Source organism: Uloborus diversus, chromosome 7 (assembly GCF_026930045.1).
Source record: "Uloborus diversus isolate 005 chromosome 7, Udiv.v.3.1, whole genome shotgun sequence".
NCBI lineage: Eukaryota > Metazoa > Arthropoda > Arachnida > Araneae > Uloboridae > Uloborus > Uloborus diversus.
In genome coordinates, this window is record NC_072737.1 from 162,276,606 (window position 1) to 162,294,462 (window position 17,857).

A 17,857-nucleotide genomic window follows, 5' to 3' on the forward strand; every position below is an offset into this window, starting at 1 on the left:
ACACCAGTAAAATAACAAACACAAGTATTGTATTTTGCACCAACAATGAAACTCTCAACAGATGAATCCTAATTTTTTCTTCCATATGCAACAAAACAAAAAATGTGTTTAGAATTCGAACACATGTTGCGTGTGTGCGGTCAATGGTCAACTCCGAACGGAAGTGATACTGACTGAAAACAATACTTTGAGTTTCGGATGTTTAACTGACCTGATGTTACCCGCGTTCAAGAGGACGAAACGATTTGCGTTTGCCACGTAAAGTTCTAGTATATATTCATGGTGAAGACTAACCTTTGTCATCATCTGTATTCCTGAGTCTTGTCGAACTGACAACAGCACGATGAAAAATACGGTAAGACTTTGTGTATACTAATAGTTTCTTCTGGGGGAGTTACAGGTAGTTATCAAAATAATGGAAACACCTGAGAATAAAAGTGACATTTCTGAGTGCGCTATGTAAGTAGTAAAGAATAAAATTAGAAATTTATTTATTTTTTTATAAATAGCAATGTACATATTCTGTACTATTTGGTGGTTTAACAAAAGTTCTGGAAGTCTTGGATTTTTTTCAAGCACGTGAAATGTTGAATCTCTCAAATTTTTAAAGATGCCAAATTGTTGAAGCGCGTCTAGCTGAAGCAAGTGTAACTGAAACATTTTAACTTTTTGGCGCATCTAAATATATAGTATCTTAAGTCATGACAGTATACATACAGCGCGGTAAGACAAGCTCGGCACAGCAAAATAGTGGGCGGAAAGAGAAGCTCAGTGAAATAAACCGACGGGTATTGAAGTTTATTGTAATGTCTAAAAAGCGAACAATAGCAGCATAAGTGACCACAGAACTCAATCACCATATAGAGTCACCAGTATCTGCGATTAAAGTTAGAAAGGCACCTTTATAAACCGAACATTTACGGCAGAGAGGCAATTCCCCAAATTTTCCAAGTGTTTCCATTACTTTGATAACTACCTGTATCATAACGTGGAACAAGGGGCGCCCCGAACTTAAATTTTTGGGAGGGCATAAATTCTCAATCTACCGAATGGTGCTCCAAATTTCGCCGAATGATGATAATTTTATCGAATGGAGCTCCAAATTTTGCCAAATGATGATAATTGGGTAATTTCCAAAATTTCAGAACTATTTTTTTTTCTGAAAAAGCATGCAAAAAAAAAAAACAAAAAAAAAAAAACATAGGATTTAGCCATTTTTTTAATAATTTGGCAAAGTTTAATATTTTTTGATAATTATTTTAATTAGTGTGCAGATTGAAACTCATTTTTTACGCTTTTGCACATGACATCTCAAATAATGAAATGCCATTCACTGATGTCATTAGCGTACAACGCAAATTATCATGTCCTGGCAGTGCGATTGACAGCACAGCGTAAACATTTAGCGCGGTAAAGTACATCACTTGCGACGTCATAATGACCACGCTTTATTTCCAAAATGACATTTAAAATGATGAAATAAAAAATAACTGTTGGGAAATTAAAAGATTTTTTGACTCTATATTATTGTTATTATTATTATTTTGCTCATTCTACCAATTTCAATGGGTAAAAGTAGTGCTTTTGACTGATAGAAATAACCTCATTTTGCCGAATCGTCAGAAAACATTTGACGAATAAGGACATTTTTGGGAGGTCACAGTGATCACCCATCGGCGAACCTCTGCGTGGGACATGCTGAATGGGGTTGTTTTCATCAGTCAAAAGTATTGCTTTTAGTCACTGAAATTGATAGAATAAGCAAAAAAATAACATGGACCCAGAAAAATTTTTCATTTTCCCAACAGTTATTTTTTGATTAATTTTTTAAAATGTCCGACTTTTCAAACAAGGCGTGGTCAAGATGACGTCACAAATGATGCTTTTTGGCGCATCTTTCTTCCGCGTTTCCACGTTATGATAATCAAGATCAACCATATCGTTGCCAATACACGTGAGTAAAGATGCGAATTAAATATTTTGCTCTGAGAATGGCAACACAGAACCTGCATTTCATCATTTGTGATTTCATCGGCAAAAAATGTATACAATGAAAAATCACCAATTTAAGTATTTTTTTTTAAATATTAAACTTAAAGAAATTATTTAAAAAATGGTTATATCCTATGTTCTTAAGCATGTTCTTTCAGAAAAAAATACTTTTAAAATATTGGAAACGACCCTATTAGCAAAAATATGTCCCATTGCTAAATTAGCCGTTGCCATTTTTGTTACTCTTTGAACTTTACATTTCAATAGACCTTATTGTCTCAGTTAATTACTTGTTTCTTTATTTGGCGATTTCTTGGCTGAATTTTAATATTTGGCGGATTTTTTAAAAATTTAGATATTTTGACAAAGAAAGTAATTAAACAGTTTTGTTAAATTACTTTCTTTGATTAAAAAACATAAAATTCTACATTTCAGCAACAGTGATTTTGGTAGCGTTTAACAAACAGATAAGTGCTTTGTTTTCACATGTTCAGCGAAAAATGTATAACACGTGCTCTGTTTCACAAATTAGTCGCTACTTTGCGGTCGAAAATTTTGTGCCAAATTTATTGCTACACTTGAATATCTTCAACTTCCGATACACAAAGGAAGGGAGTTATAAGTATGACGCATCTGGTATCTGTATGTCTGTGTATGTGTGTGTTTGTGTATTATATCGGTGGCACGCTAGCGCCTAAAATGGATGAACCGATAAAAAAATTGTTTCCAAAGGAGAGTTGATCGAGAGTTTTCTTGGCTAATTGCATCTTCGGAACCGAAATTGTGTTTGTCTACTCAGAGGATTTCGTTAGTTACTGTTTTAAATGCTTTTTTTTTCTTTCTTTTTGCGAAATAGCACGTCTCAAATTGATTGAGCTATTTTGACGTCGTTTACCGCAATTATTAAGTTTTCGTTTTTCATAAAAATTACGTGTTTCGCTGGAAAAAAAAAAAAAAAAACAAAAAACAGATGAATAACTTGCGGGGAATATTGGACAGAACGTGACATTTCGCAGGGGTGCTCATCCTTCCAAGAGCAATAACACCCCCCCCCTCCCATAAATTCAAAAAAGACTCCCTGCTCCAAGGAAAAGAATAAAATACCCCTAAAAACAGCCTTTAAAACTTTCAATGGTGCAGTCTGCTCAACGATACTCCCCCTCCCCGTTTACCTCTAATTACGGATTGCAGTACCGGATCAAAAATGCAAAACCAGTTCTCGGTATTTTTTTAACGTAATACCGGAATACCGGTACTAGAAATTTCCCAAAAAACATTCAAGAATATAATGATGGAAATGATGGCGGATCAAATTATTCTTTCTGAATTCACGCAAGCCAACGGTTCTGTTAATAATGCGCGATACACCTCCTGTAGTTACATGAAAATCCTTCATCTTCAAATAATTCGGTTTTAACCTTGTTGGTTTTGAAAAAAATCATTTTTGTTAGTGTCTGTGTTTCTTTTATCTTGTGGGAAGTTTTTTTAATCGTTATTATTTATAGCTGAAGAGTTATTATTATATATATATTAACTGATTCACACCTCCCCACACCCCCATTGGGAGATTCTCATCCATCATACTCTCAAGCAGAAATCCCTCTGGGGAATTTAGGCGAAAGATGGTAGACACGATAGTGATTGTTCTACAAGCGACTGTAATTCTGCTCTAGTATTAACAAGGCCTTCAACGATTTTCCTATGTCGGAATAGGTTTGTGTTTGCTTTTTATTAACCCTTTGGCTTAAAATTTACAATGAATTTGATCTTGTTAGTTTTTTCTTTTTCGTTTTCTTTTCGAAATTCTGTACCATTATGTAAATATCTGAATATATGTTCCAACTGATTATGCCTTACTTCTTCGTAAATGTTCAAAGTATTATAAATGTTATCCCACTTGGCATAAAGCGGAATAGTGAGGCAGAACAGCACGCTAATACCGGTGACAACAAATTACTGTTTATTATACCAACAAGAAAAGTTTTATCAAAATTTAGTACAGTTGAGACAAATATTAAGAAAATAATGTCATATAGAATTGCTGCAATTGATGGTTGGGATAAATTGTTCATATCACAAGCACATTTATAATCACACTTAAAATTAGCTTTTACTAGAAGGCATGTGAAGGAAATGAAGAAAATAAAAACGTGGTTTATGTAAACTCACGAAAGTGCGATTCATCACACCATCTGTTGATGAAAATATCACTTTCTAATCTTTCCGCTACTTTTATTCTTTGATATTCTACATATTCGAGCTTCTGAAGCCAAATATTTACTTCAATAGATTGATTTTGGGACTGTCTCATCGAAGAAGACATTTATATTCAAAATAACAGTAGATATCTAATTAGTAAAATTGAAAACTCGTTAATTAAAAACTATTTATTATTTTTTGCTAATACCAAAAAAACTGGTATTCTACCCCCCATCAAATACCGGTACAGTATTACCCCCCACTAATAAAATCACTGGATGATAAAATCAGCCGCTTTTTAAAATCAACTCTAGAAGAACAGAATCATTGCGATACCAAAACATGGTAAAACCATCCATTAATAAAATCACTATTGCCGTTTTATAAAATCAAACTTTTGGACATCGTACGTAAAAAATTGATAAAGAAGAACCATAAAGTGAAGGAATTGGTCCCAGAAGATGAGGAAAGCTCAGTGCTGAATTTGCCTTTTCAATGGATGTCAGAAAAGCGCTTGATGACATACAATGCACTTTAGAGCAAAGAAGAAAATATAATGTTGAACGTTACAAATGAATTAGTAAACTCGTAAACGATATTGAACCTTTACTCTCCAATTCTGTTAATCAAACTGCAATACGCCAATATTTTAAGACCCTTGTGTTAATGAAAAAAAAAAACATAATGTTCAGTAAAAATGACAACTGTGTTTTAGAATACTTAAAACAAAAATTAATGACGTAATGCATTTCGTTTTTTAAAGTATTTAAACTTCAAAACCTTTCATTTTTTTAAATGTAGGTATGCCGGTTAATAAAATCAGCCGCTTTATGAAATCAAATGCTTTGAGAACGAATGTGATTTAAATAAGCGACGGTCACTGTATTCGGTATACCGGTATACCGGTATTGTAATCACTACCTCCAATCAAGGTAAGCATTGATGATTTGAACCATGCCAATGTCATTGCTGAAAGACACTGAAACTAAGTTTTAAAGGAAAAGCGCTGTTTTAAAGTAATGTTCGTCAAATGTGTTTTAAAATCAAAAACAAAACTCTCGAAGATGTGTGATTTTCAAAGCTTAAAGAAAGCGGACTGTAACGGCTGGCACATGCCTGCGCTAAAAGTTACATTTACGACAAACAAGGTGATGTACACGTTTCTGTTTACTGCTCTCACACTCTTTCCGAACTCAAATACATTTTCCATTGCTCTATTTTTATGGCCAAACGCAAGTAAATAACGGTCTGAAAGGGAAAGCACTCTGATAGCAAATATAAAGATTTCATAGATGGTGAATTTTCCTCGTAATCCGTAATCATGAAAAATCTCAGGAAAAACAATAAACACCTTTCCCTAAAGAAACTTTTTCTTCACCGAAAATCATTGCAAGCCATAAAAGAGCAGTAAAAGTATCTTTAATACAGCCAATATAGAGTTTCAATTCAAGGAATTGTTGTCCCTCAAGAGGTGTGTATTGATTATCTTTTGAAATTAAAATATACAATTAAAACTAATACGACGGTCGTTCAGAAAGTAAGTTCTATTATGAAAAAAAAAATTAATTACAAGCAAAAAGCGCGATTGCGTAAAAACCAAAAAAACTAAAAAGAAAAAAATATAAGCCCAGTTGTTTAGAATGTTATTAAGGGATCACAGTACCTTTCAGACATTTTTTTTTAAATTTAAGTAAATTTTATATTTTTTGAAACTATAATATGCATACTTATTTCGTAATCAAAAACTTATTTTCAAAATTTAAAAATATTGCCTACATTTTTTAAAAATTCAAAAAAATTGGTGAAAATTTCAATTTTTTAAAATCCCTAAGGCTTTTTTATTTTTGCACTAATTTAAAAAAAAGTTTTTTGCTAAACGATCACTATAATCATCTCTAAAAATCTGTTTTATTTATTTGCTTATGAGGTTATTAGAAAATTTTCTGTGATTAATTATGTAAAAAATCAAAGTTTTTTTTTTTTTAAATTTGGTTTTTAAAGGTTTAACATGCTCTAAACATTTGAGTAATTTATAAAATGCTTATCCAATGCACAGTTTTGTCAAATATGTTATCCCAATTGCAAAAAGTTTTACTTTAAAGCTGTATCTTTAACAGAAAAAAATCCTTAGGGATTCTAATGACATGAAAACACAAAAAAAAAACATCATCGAGAAAAAGCAATTTAAAGTTTTTCTTTTGCATAAGAACACATAGCGAGCATGGTCTAAAACCAGTCATAACTCCTTATATATTGTTTCTGTAGCCTGTTTTTGGTTTCTACGCGAGATTTTTCTCAAGTCTTGATCGATTTCTTTTATTTACACCTTATTTCAAAGCTTAACGTGCAGGTTGCTGACGAAAAATAGACCCACGGTCTAAAAATTGTTTATTCGGGCAAAAAAACCTGTTTTAAAGAACCAGAATGAGGTTTTCGGTTAAATTTATAACTTTAACTTGCACTGTTACCGGCAGAGCTGAATAGCTTGATTGGCAGAGCGTTCGACTGGTAACCAGGGGAATGCGTGTTCGGGCCCACGTCCGGACAATCTGCATCAAAAATTTTGAAAAATATCGTGCATTACATGAACAATGAATAACGAATATGAGGGAGTAAATGAGGTAGAAACGCTCCTAGCTGTTATGAAAACTTGATGCAACACGGAGCTAAATTGATACTCATTTATAAGGATTTTTTTTAAGCTTTGGCTCCCGGAAGAAAATTGAAGCATAATGTACGTGAAAATATAAGTATCAAGTTTAAGATTTCAGACTATATATATATATATATATATATATACATATATATATATATATATATATATATATATATATATATATATATATATATATATATATATATATATATATATATATATATATATATATATATATATATATATATATATATATATATATATATATATATACATTGGAATTGTTTTTTGTTCAGTAAAATATAATAAATCGTATGTTGAAATATAGATTCTTCTAATGAGTTTTTGACTCTTTGTACAAATAAAAAAAAATACTACCTCAATTTAAAGGGTAATATATATATTTTTCTTCGTTTTGCAAAAAAAAAACAAATAGCGTATCACATTTTTGCTACATTTGAAAAGCTACGCTTAAAAAAGAACTTAGTTCAAATTATTTTGTAATTGAACCGTACTGTTAAATGATGAACACGTGCTGCCATCTAAGTCATAACGGTTCAAACAGCCTGCGATAACAAATTGTAAAAATTTTCAAAAGTTCTTCACTTCTCGGCAAGAAAAAAAAATTAAAATTAACTGTGGGGGTTTTTTTTTTTTCGGTAGAGCGTTCGGCTATACACTGTCTGAACTTCGGGCCAGATCGGGCTGTCCGACATAATAGCAAATTTACAGTAATATTACGCATTACATGTATTCATAACATACAACAGATAACACACTTAATAAAAATAAATGCAGTGGGAATGCTATTTGGTGTTTCGACTCCTTTATGCAGGCTACAGTTATCAGATAAGTTGACTGCTAATCGAAGGGTGTTCTTCCCTTTTTTTTTAAGCTTTGACTCCGTCCAGGCCACTGAGCATATTGTAAGCATAAAAAAAGTATTAGATATACCTCAAGGGAATCCTTTTTGTGCAGAAAAAATTTTCTTTGTATGCTGAAACGTAGATTTTTCTAATAGCAGTGTTCCGACTTTTGTACAAATGAAAAAATACTACGCCAAATTAAAACTACGAGTTTCAACCAGTAAATCTTTAATTATTTATTCGAATACGATATAAAACATTAAAATTATTATCAATTTCATTAGTAAGAAATCATTTTCTACTCCTCTGCTTTCGGCTGAAAAAAAAAAAAAAAACATTTTGGTTACGTTCGAAAAATTACACTTAAAAAACGGACTCAGTTCAAATGGTTTTGGTTTTGAATTTTAAGTGTTCGATTAAAAGAAAAACAAGTGCGGGCTTTTAAGCCGTACAGGTTAAAGAAGCCTGCTATGGGAAAGTGTTGAATATTCAAAAATAAAAACACTTATTTTTTCAACCGAATTTATTACTTCTCTAGAATGTTTGTTTCAATCGCTACGTGAGATCTTCCTCATTCTTTAATCAAATTCCATGTTTTACGAATAATTTTAAATCGTATCATGCTGGCTAATGACAAAACATAGACGCATGATTTTATGTTTTTTTCGGCGAAAAACATTTTTACTGTGTTTTATTACGCATTCCTTCAATGAATAGCATTCGAAAAGGAAGGCACAGTTGCTAGGTTTGTTGGAGCGTCGTACTGTTAATCAGAATGGCGCCAGTTCGAATCCGTGCCACTAAATATCTCTTTAATGTTTCTTTTTTTTCCGTTAATGATATTTATACTTGCATTGAAAATACGTACAACCAAAAAGGGAGCGATGATCAAATTATCACAACGTTGTATTCAACGAGGTTTTGTTACTGATGTCTTCAAATTACATGCCTTCTCTTGTGCACTTACTTTTTTCCGTTTACTTTTTTAGGTTTTTCTCCACAATATTCTTTCTTTGAAATTTTTAAAGAGTGAAATCCCTATGAAATGATTCGAAGTACAGTGCGGAGTTCCGCACGGGTAGACTAGTAGTTTTTAGTTTTGAATTAAGCAATAAAAATATTTTTGATCGTTTCATCATTTTTGAGGTACTGTAATTGAAATAATTCTATAATCGATACACACACAATACAAATCATAAATTCAAAAGCAGAATAGAAAGATCAACAGCCGGGGCCCATTCCTTTTTGACCAATCGAAGAATCCCGTAAAACTTGATTCTTAAAACAAGAAGTATACAAAACAGAAGTAGCCAGTTTGTAGGAATTACGCAACTGGTTTGATGGAGCAGTAGCAAAACTAAGAAATGATATCTCACTTAGAGTATAATGCCTACAAAGAGCACTTTCTAGGACTATACTTAGAGCAACGGTTGTTTCCGTTCGCGAGCAAGGGCATGTACCAGGTGGGGAGGTGACAAATTTCAGCAGCTATTGTAAATTTTGAGGATTGATTAAATGTACTTATTGATGTTAGTGTAACTTTTTTATTATTGATTTTTCCTTTGTGAAAAGCACGGGAAAGTAATGCGTCTTTTATTTCTACCTAATGTTACCTCTTGTGTTTGTCACTTAATAAAATGTCAAAAATAGTATTTTTACATAAAAATATCATTTTTTTACACAAAGAAAGCAACATGCTTACGTGAAATTGAAAATTTAAAATAGGAACGTGCGACTCTTCGCTGGTTTTCCATTTTCAACGAATGCAGATGTTTACACTGTTTCAAACAAAAGTCTGAATTTCTGCTGAATATGAAGCCTAATATGATTTATTGTTATATCATCTGAAAGCTAGTGAAACGGGACAGTTTTTGGTAGATTTGATCGGTTCTAGCTCATATGGTTGTTTTTGAAAACGTCGGTTGAAAACTTTGGCACTATTTTAATTCTGAGTGTGTCCAATGTCTTAAAGCTTGTAGCTCGTTGTAAAATGCGACTATTTTGATGGAAAAAGCGTCATTTTGTAGGATTTAATCTGCTCTTTCCAAATATGTACTTGTTTTGTGTGTAGGTCCTACAGAATTCTCAGAAATCGGTCGTTTTCTCAGAATTTTGTTTTTTTACTCATTTTCCTTATATCTACCATAACTCGGTTACGGTTAAGGATTGGACACGATAATGGGTGGTTCTATGCCCCGCTTGGGCCCTTCTATAACCCTCATTCGTATGGCAGATTCGATCAAACTCACCCTGTATATTACGATTCATTAGTATCTGTACAATATTTAGTATAAATAAAAATTTCTTTTGCAGGACATTTAGTAAGAATAAATATTTCGTTTGAGTGACATTTTGATATTTAGTATAAATAAAAATTTATTTTGTAAGATACTTCGCATGAATAAAAAATATGGAAAAAAAATGAGACGTAAAATCTGTTCAGAATCATGACTTCTAGAAACATAAAGTAGTATCCCCTGGATGCGAGCTCCCCTGCTTTAATTTGACTGAAACAAGTTCAAGTTATTGCTTCATAATAGGGAAGTTGAAACCTATTAAATATTCATATTTTGACTATTGGATAGTGTTAATTGACCCTCAAAACTAAAAAATTCACCATCGCTGAATTTTAAAACACCGTGATTGATTTTTAATGAATTTTTAGAAATCCACGCGCAAAAGTGCGCTTTTCTGAAACGTCACGAGTTTACGTCACAAGGCACTAATAGGCAGCCTTCCGTCGAAGATCCCTTGTTTTCGCCACGGACATTTTGAGCGCGCTGATATTTTTATTTTTTAGAAATTCAATAATCCTTTTGAACACACTATGGGGGCCGGATTCGTTAAAGCACAATCTAATAATCTTCCTCAAGTAACATCAATGATGGTATTCGAATATTTCCGAGAGGATGAGAGGTTTAATGTTCCAGAAACGCGAGGAGTCTTCGAAGTCAACTGCACGTCCTTCGGCTTCTCCCGCTGCGGAAGAGCGCATGATGTCACTTCCTGTGCCATTTGACGTCACAATCGCTTGAACTTTAAAAATTAATTTAAAAAAAAAACTACTTATCGTATCGCAAAATTTTTTTCACCTATGATGTTCATACATGTTACTCTATCATATAAAAATAAAATTGAAAAATCGAAAACTTCCCTATTATTTAAATTTTTGAGCAATTAATCAATTTACTCATTTCAGATATCATTGGTACTGCTAGCATGTGGAGCTCTGCTTCTGTTGACTTCTTTGGTCGAAGTCGATGCCCAGTGGCCAGGTGCTGGGGGAATGGGTAACGCAGGTGGTGGAGCAGGAGGCCAAATGGGAGGCGGATTCGGATTCGGAGGGAATGCAGGAGCAGGAGCTGGTGGACAAGGAGGTGGAAAAGGCGGAGCCGGAGCAGGGGGTGGAGCCAACGCCGGAATGAACTTTGGAATGAATGCCGGAGCTGGTGGAGGAGCAGGTAATGTTGCGAATGAAGAAAAACCGGATTTATTCCCGGGAATAAACTGATTTTTTGGGAAGGAAATTTTGAAAATTCCCGAGATTTTCACTAAATTAAAATACATTAAAGCTTAGTTTTTATTTCAAGCCTTTTCCTTAAACTTTTAAATTTTAATTCTGTTACTATTATAAATGCAAAGTGCGTCTTTTTCTTTAACATTTAAGAGCAAAAAAATGTGAAGAAAATTATCTGTATCTTTCAAATTAGTTTAATTGCGGAATTAGCTTTTGTTTTCTTTCTTTTTTTTGTAAGAAAGTAATTGAATGATTGAGTTAAATAATGAATATTTTTTATGACCACTAAACCAAGGCATAAATAATTGATAATATAATTATTGATGATATGGTTGATGTTCGAAAATTCGTATATGCGCAAGGATTACTTTTACATTTATTTTCAAACATTAGCCAAATATTTGATAAGCTTTTTCAATTAAGTTTCTTTTTTTTTTTTTTTTCAAATTAATTGAAGCAGTGGCTTGATATTAAGAACATACAAGAATATTTAACAGTGATATCACCGAAAAAAAAAAAGAAAGAAACTGGTATAATCATGTTTAAAGACTAACATTAAGGATAAAATCATAAAGTTTGTTTATACTCACAAAATTTAAAATGATGCCCGAAATTCTGGGTTTATTCCTCAGCACTAACATGTTTATTCCCGTCACTCAAAATTTATGGGGTTTTTTTCTTCATCTTTTTTGAGCAATCAAGTATTGCTTATTGTTCTCACTTGACCGTTTTTGAATTCCGGTACCTGCTATATCTCTAAACTATATCCAATGGCCCCTAGAATATATTTTCAATTATCATTAGACTATATTTTATGAACTCTGGACTCTATCCAATAACCTCTGAAATATATCCAATTTGAAATTTGGCATCTTGAATTCAAATTATGTTTTTCACAATTATGATTGCGATAGGAGCCATTTGCAGAAACAAGAAACCCAATGAGTAGGATCCGATCGCAGTTCGTAATTGCGTAAAGCATAGTTTGAGTTAAAGATGTCAAAATTCTTTTATTTTTTGCATATTAAGGTGCAGGTGGTGGAGGAGGAGGAGGTGGCAACGGAGGAGCAGGAGCCGGAGCAGGTGGTAACGCTGGAATGGGATTCGGATTCGGAGGGAATGCTGGAGCCGGTGCTGGTGGAGGAGGAGGAGCGGGAGGTGAAGGAGGAGCAGGGGCAGGAGCAGATGCTGGTATGAATTTTGGGTTTGGAGCTAGTGGGAATGCTGGAGCTGGTGCTGGAGGAAATGCAGGAGGTGAAGCGGAGGCAGAAGCAGCAGAAGAAGCGGAGCAAGAGACAGAAGCAGAAAGAAAATAAGAAACTGCATATTTTTGCAGAGATAGGCAATGTTTTTTACAAAAGCTTTTAGCTGTATTCTATATATGCACAATCATGGGTGATAATTTATTGGATAGGAGTGTTTATAGCACATTTGTCAAGCTATGAGAAAAAGGAGACTTGAAGCACAAGAATAGTTTTCTTTTATGTATATATAATTTACTAAGTTGTGTTAAATTAAAATGGTATTCATTTTAATTGTTTTTGTGAAATTAGTTATATTCCAACACTTATCACTAACGTTCTTCGGCCAACCATAGCATAATGGATACACACTCGACGTATGTCCTGATTTTGTGACCCAAAATACCAGTATGCAGCGTCCAGCATACTAAGAGGTCTCAGGACTGTTTAAGCTTAAAAAATCCGATGTTTTGAAGAAGAAGTTTTTTTTATTGTCTCTACTTTTCTGAATAGCTTGGTACCAAACTTTTAATGATCGTAAAAATACTTCCAAAGTTATTAATAAAATAGTAGGGGCTGTTTACATTTGGGACCATTGTGAGTTTGAACTTTAAACGCGTTTTTTAAAAACCTAAAATTTCAGACTACTTGCATCATATTTAAACAAGTTATTGTTCTATTGCTCTGAAATGTAGTGTACGTATTTTGTGGAATATATTCTTTCTAGGACTTATCCATCAATTTAAGCAAAACTTGTAAAAAAACATTTTTTAAGGGACAAGGATTTTACATTACAATTATGATTTTTATACAAAATTTTAATATTTATTGCTACAAAAAATATTTGCTATTTTATGAGCTAAAAAAAAAAGATGCATAGCATCTTACTGTGACACTTGACTGTAATTTAATGCCAATTTTGGAAATTATAAACCATTATTGAATTCAGAATCATGCGCGGTGCAAAGAATTAACTTTTCGCTATTTGGAAGAAAATCATATTACGTTTTGCATCATAGTCTGAATTATTTTGAAATTCGAAAGTACTACATTATATACTTTTATATGTGTATTTTCAGTCATAAAGAAATCAAACTGTCAAATGTTTCCTTAATTTGATAAAAATTTTAAAAACAGAGCTGCTTTCGCATTCTCGTCAACGCAGGATTGGAAAGGGCGCTGTGGGACTTGGGGTGAGGAAGTAGTTTGACAGATAACAGTATAGTCGGACCTCCATATATCGAAGTAGCAAATTACCGGAAAAAAAATCGATATATAGAAACGATCTTATTTATCGTACAAATCTCCTCAAATACTCAAATTAAAGCTAATTTTCGTGTATGAAACCCAATTTCTAATTTATACGAGCATCGGATTAAATGAAAGTTGATAATTAAAAAATTAACAGAAATTACATTTCTGCGCCGTCATACACCTTCATTCTTCGGCAATTAACTTGATCCGCAACATTAGGGGAGTTTCGTTTTGACAATGTAATCGAGAGAAAAGTAAAAAATCAGTCTACTTAAATGATTTTTACTGTAGCTAAAAAGACTAGGAATGACAACCAACAGACAAAAGGGATAAATTGAAAACGGATTTTACAGTGTTACTGGTTACAGCTTAGATTTGAAATAAAACTTGAGGGACTTTAAGAACTCCAGAACTGAACAACGACCTATATACACACCTTTCAACCCCAGATTCCTTCTGAGTTTCGTAGCAACCTTTAGTGAACATAATATTCTTCCTTAACCTTCATTTTTCATTAGACAAACAGTCTGAAGTGGAAAAAAAATCTACAAATGTCTCGAAAAAAAATTTCGATAATATAAAAACAATTTTTCTATGTAATAAACATAGAAATTTGCTGGGATTTAGATATATAGAAAATTTCGATATGTGGAGGTTCGACTGTATATGTGCCATTTGCAGTAGCAGCAATGGCATGGCGTGGTAGGCATCGTCGTGTTGTTTAGGAGCATAGTCGAAATGCAGAAAGATATTTCTGTATTGGAAAGGGTTCAAAGAAGGGTAACTAGACTAGTAAGGGGATTTTCAGATTTAGATTATGATACCAAATTTAATATGTATAGCCTGGAGCAAAGTAGAGTCAGAGGGGCATGATTCAGTTGTTTAAATTTATCAAAATGAAAGATGTTAATGGATTAAATTTTTGCACTGAAAACAGGACGAGGGGGCATTGTTTTAAGCTATTCAAATTTCAGGCTAACCTGGAAGTGAGGAAAAAATACTACTTTAGTAGGGTTGTGGGCACTTGGAACAGCTTACCGGAAAAGGCGGTAATGAGCAACGGGGTGGATAGCTTTAAGAGGGTCAATGATCTTCAGTGGGGACTTATAAACTAACTAGGACCACCCTAGCTGGGCCCAGAGCGTGTTGCTGGTCGTCACATTTGTATTTGAAATGGTGGTTCTTTGATTACTATTCTGCAAAAATTCCACGTTCAGTTCCAAACTTGGTTCCGATAGAAAAAATTAAGTTTGGGCATCAAAATTTAGAGCCAGAGATACTGCACTGACAAAAAAAAATTGTTATAACGATGTTATAACCGTCCCCCCCCCCCCCCCCGTGAGTTGCACCATATAGTATCTTAACCCCTCAGAATCACGATGAAAGTAAAAAATAATAAATTGTAAAAGCTTTAGTAGTTTATAGCTGCCAATTCTGACGAACACTGCAGCACATTTTCGTCTTTAAGTTGTTGAAAATTTGTCCGTGGAATCAATTTGAATTCATCAAACCAGGTAGCGTTTTTCACGAGTGCCATTCCCTCATTTCGTGTTTAAAAGCTAAATAACATAAAACAATGCACGAAAACTGAATAATGATTTAGTAACTTCCTTGTCTAAGAACATTAGGGGAAGCTACCCACGGGCAAAATTTACTTTTCAATTTTTGCTGGTTTCTGGGAATGGATAATCGGAAAAATTTTCTGACAGAATCTACAACTTATCATCTTATTTGGCAATTTTCGTCAGATGAAAATCTCAAAGCTTTCAACTTCAAAATTTTTTTCTTAAAAACCATCCTTTTTGTCCGTGTGTACAACACCCCGTTCACCCCCCAGACGTGTGCCCTTGTATCCATGGACATGCAAGAAAACAATATATAAATAGGTCTGGGGAACTCAATTATACTCAATACATTTTCATAAGTCATTTTATATTGAGATACTTCAAACGTCCATTGAAAATAACATTAAATAAAATATCCAACAGAAATTAAATTTCGAAAATTAATCGACAATTTTTCCCATTTTTTAATTTTTTCTTAATTTTTAACATCAGAGAACTCTTTTAAAAAGTTATTACTCTTAAGAGAGTTAGTGATGTTGTGGATAATTAATATGTTTTTAAACAAAAAAAAATTACTAGATTCATGATATTATGGCTCTCTATGTACCTACATAATAACCTCAATTTATATGCAAATTGAAACCTTTAACCCAAAACTAACCCATTGCAGAAAAACTCAGTTTAGATTAAACCAACAAAATCTATAAAAGTCGACTTCAAATGAAAACAAGTGGGATTGACGGTCTGTAGATCCTACAACAGGTGGGGGTTACTTCAACACTATATCTTCAAGCCCTACTTCAAATTCATCATCATTGTTGAAAGCCAATTTCGGACGTTGATGACAAGGCACCATTTTGAGGTACTTCACATTATAAGACTCACGTGTGACCCAAGGAGACTAAAAATTGCCGTCCGTGGGTACATATGGTTATGTGTCCTTGGGTACAAAGGTACGCCATTTTGGTTTTGCCAGGACCGCAGTTTTACAACATTAAAAATCAGAAACAAAACCTTCAAAATATATCAATGATATATGATACCTACTATAATGAATCATGATACCTACAACAAAAATGAATAATAGAATCCACGACGGACGAAAAAACAAAGAAATTGCTCATGTTTTTTTTTTTTTTTTTTTTTACTTAGATCCTACTAAAACTGAAAAAATGTGATAGAATCTTAAATGCTTGTTTGATGGCGTTGAAACTTCCTAGGGTACTGGAGAGGACTGTGACACAGACGTTGAACCCCAAATAGAATCTCTCTCGATGATACCCGGAATTTACCGACAACGTCCGTTGGTACAACCGTCCATGGGTACAGCAGCTTCCCCTACTAGATGTGGTTATTCTCAGAAATCAATTAGGTCTATCAAGAATCAAATTTGAACAAATATGTCATTTCCTCAATTTTGAATAAACAATAAAGTGTGGGAATGATTCTTGAGAATTATATGTGGCAGTGGATTTTTTTTTTAAATATATTTCTCTTGTCTTTTCTCATTCAACAATCCTTCTGTTTACTTTTCCTGATTTTCACAATCATTCTAAGTATAAATTACTGAAATCCTAACTGCATGTATACTTACTTTTTAATTCTTTTAAACTAATTCACGCATTGAAATATAGTTAACACTTTGCAGGAAAAGTTTTTTTTTTTTTTTTGCCAAATCATTGATAAATCAATCTAAAAATGTTTCAAGGGTTTTCATCTACTTAAATTTTTCTGAATTTCTTGAGCTCAAAATAACTCTCGTAATACAGAAATAATTAACAAAAAGGACCATTTCTTACATTTAGATACACTCACTGCCAAAAGTTAAGCACGGAGAGGAAAATAAAATTCTGGAAGTCAATCCGAATTGGAGAAGCTGCAGTTCTCTGCAGAGGTAGAAAGTATGCAAATAAGTTAGGTAACAGCCAATCTCGTGGTTTAGTGTCGAGAAATATGCAAAAAAAGCAGTCGTATAAGAAGACAGCATTTTGAAGGGTTACAGGAGTTGCTTGTAAGTGCCGATGAAAGGAGTTTAGAACTTTCATACGATTTGTTTTCAAGACAGACGTGTTTGTATGGCTTCCAGAGGATGAATGGAAAATTTTGAGCGGTCTAGTGGTGTCGGACGCACTGAAGCAGAACAATCAATCACAGTAGTTGCTCTTTTCTTTGGCGCTTATCACTCCACCATTTCACGATTATGGAAACAATTTCTAACGAGCCAAACATTTGCCCGAAGACTTATGACCGGTCGCTTAAGGGTTTCGAAAATCATGGAAGATCGATATATTGCTGTTGTAGCCAAGCGGAACCGAAGAGGGACCTCTACACGCGTGACATCTACGGTTGCAGCGACCATTGGTGAGACGATATCTTCCACTACTGTGTGCCGATGTCTATACATGAACGGGCTGTATGACCGGGTACCACGAGTTTGTATTCCTCTCTCACTCCAATGCAGAGGGGCACGATTAAAGTGGTACCGCCAACATGTCAGTTGTACTGTGACTGATTGGGGCACTGTTATGTTCGCAGATGAGTCAAGATTTGGGCTGCAACCCGATCTC

General features: G+C 33.6%; 1 protein-coding gene across 1 annotated transcript; it reads left to right on the top strand.

Moving 5' to 3' along the window:
* The first annotated feature begins 9,077 nt into the window (after positions 1–9,077).
* Positions 9,078–12,722, top strand: LOC129226968 (uncharacterized). The gene is made up of 3 exons (XM_054861596.1): positions 9,078–9,176; positions 10,913–11,174; positions 12,260–12,722. The coding sequence occupies exons 1-3, from the start codon at positions 9,078–9,080 to the stop codon at positions 12,544–12,546; spliced, it is 648 nt and encodes a 215-aa protein (XP_054717571.1). The 3' UTR covers positions 12,547–12,722.
* Positions 12,723–17,857: the final 5,135 nt, after the last annotated feature.

Coding starts and splice junctions, on each gene's coding strand:
- LOC129226968 (XM_054861596.1), top strand. CDS start 9,078: ATGATATCTCACTTAGAGTATAATGCCTACAAAGAGCACTTTCTAGGA. Junction 9,177..10,912: donor CGAGCAAGGGCATGTACCAG/GTGGGGAGGTGA, acceptor TACTCATTTCAG/ATATCATTGGTACTGCTAGC. Junction 11,175..12,259: donor CGGAGCTGGTGGAGGAGCAG/GTAATGTTGCGA, acceptor TTGCATATTAAG/GTGCAGGTGGTGGAGGAGGA.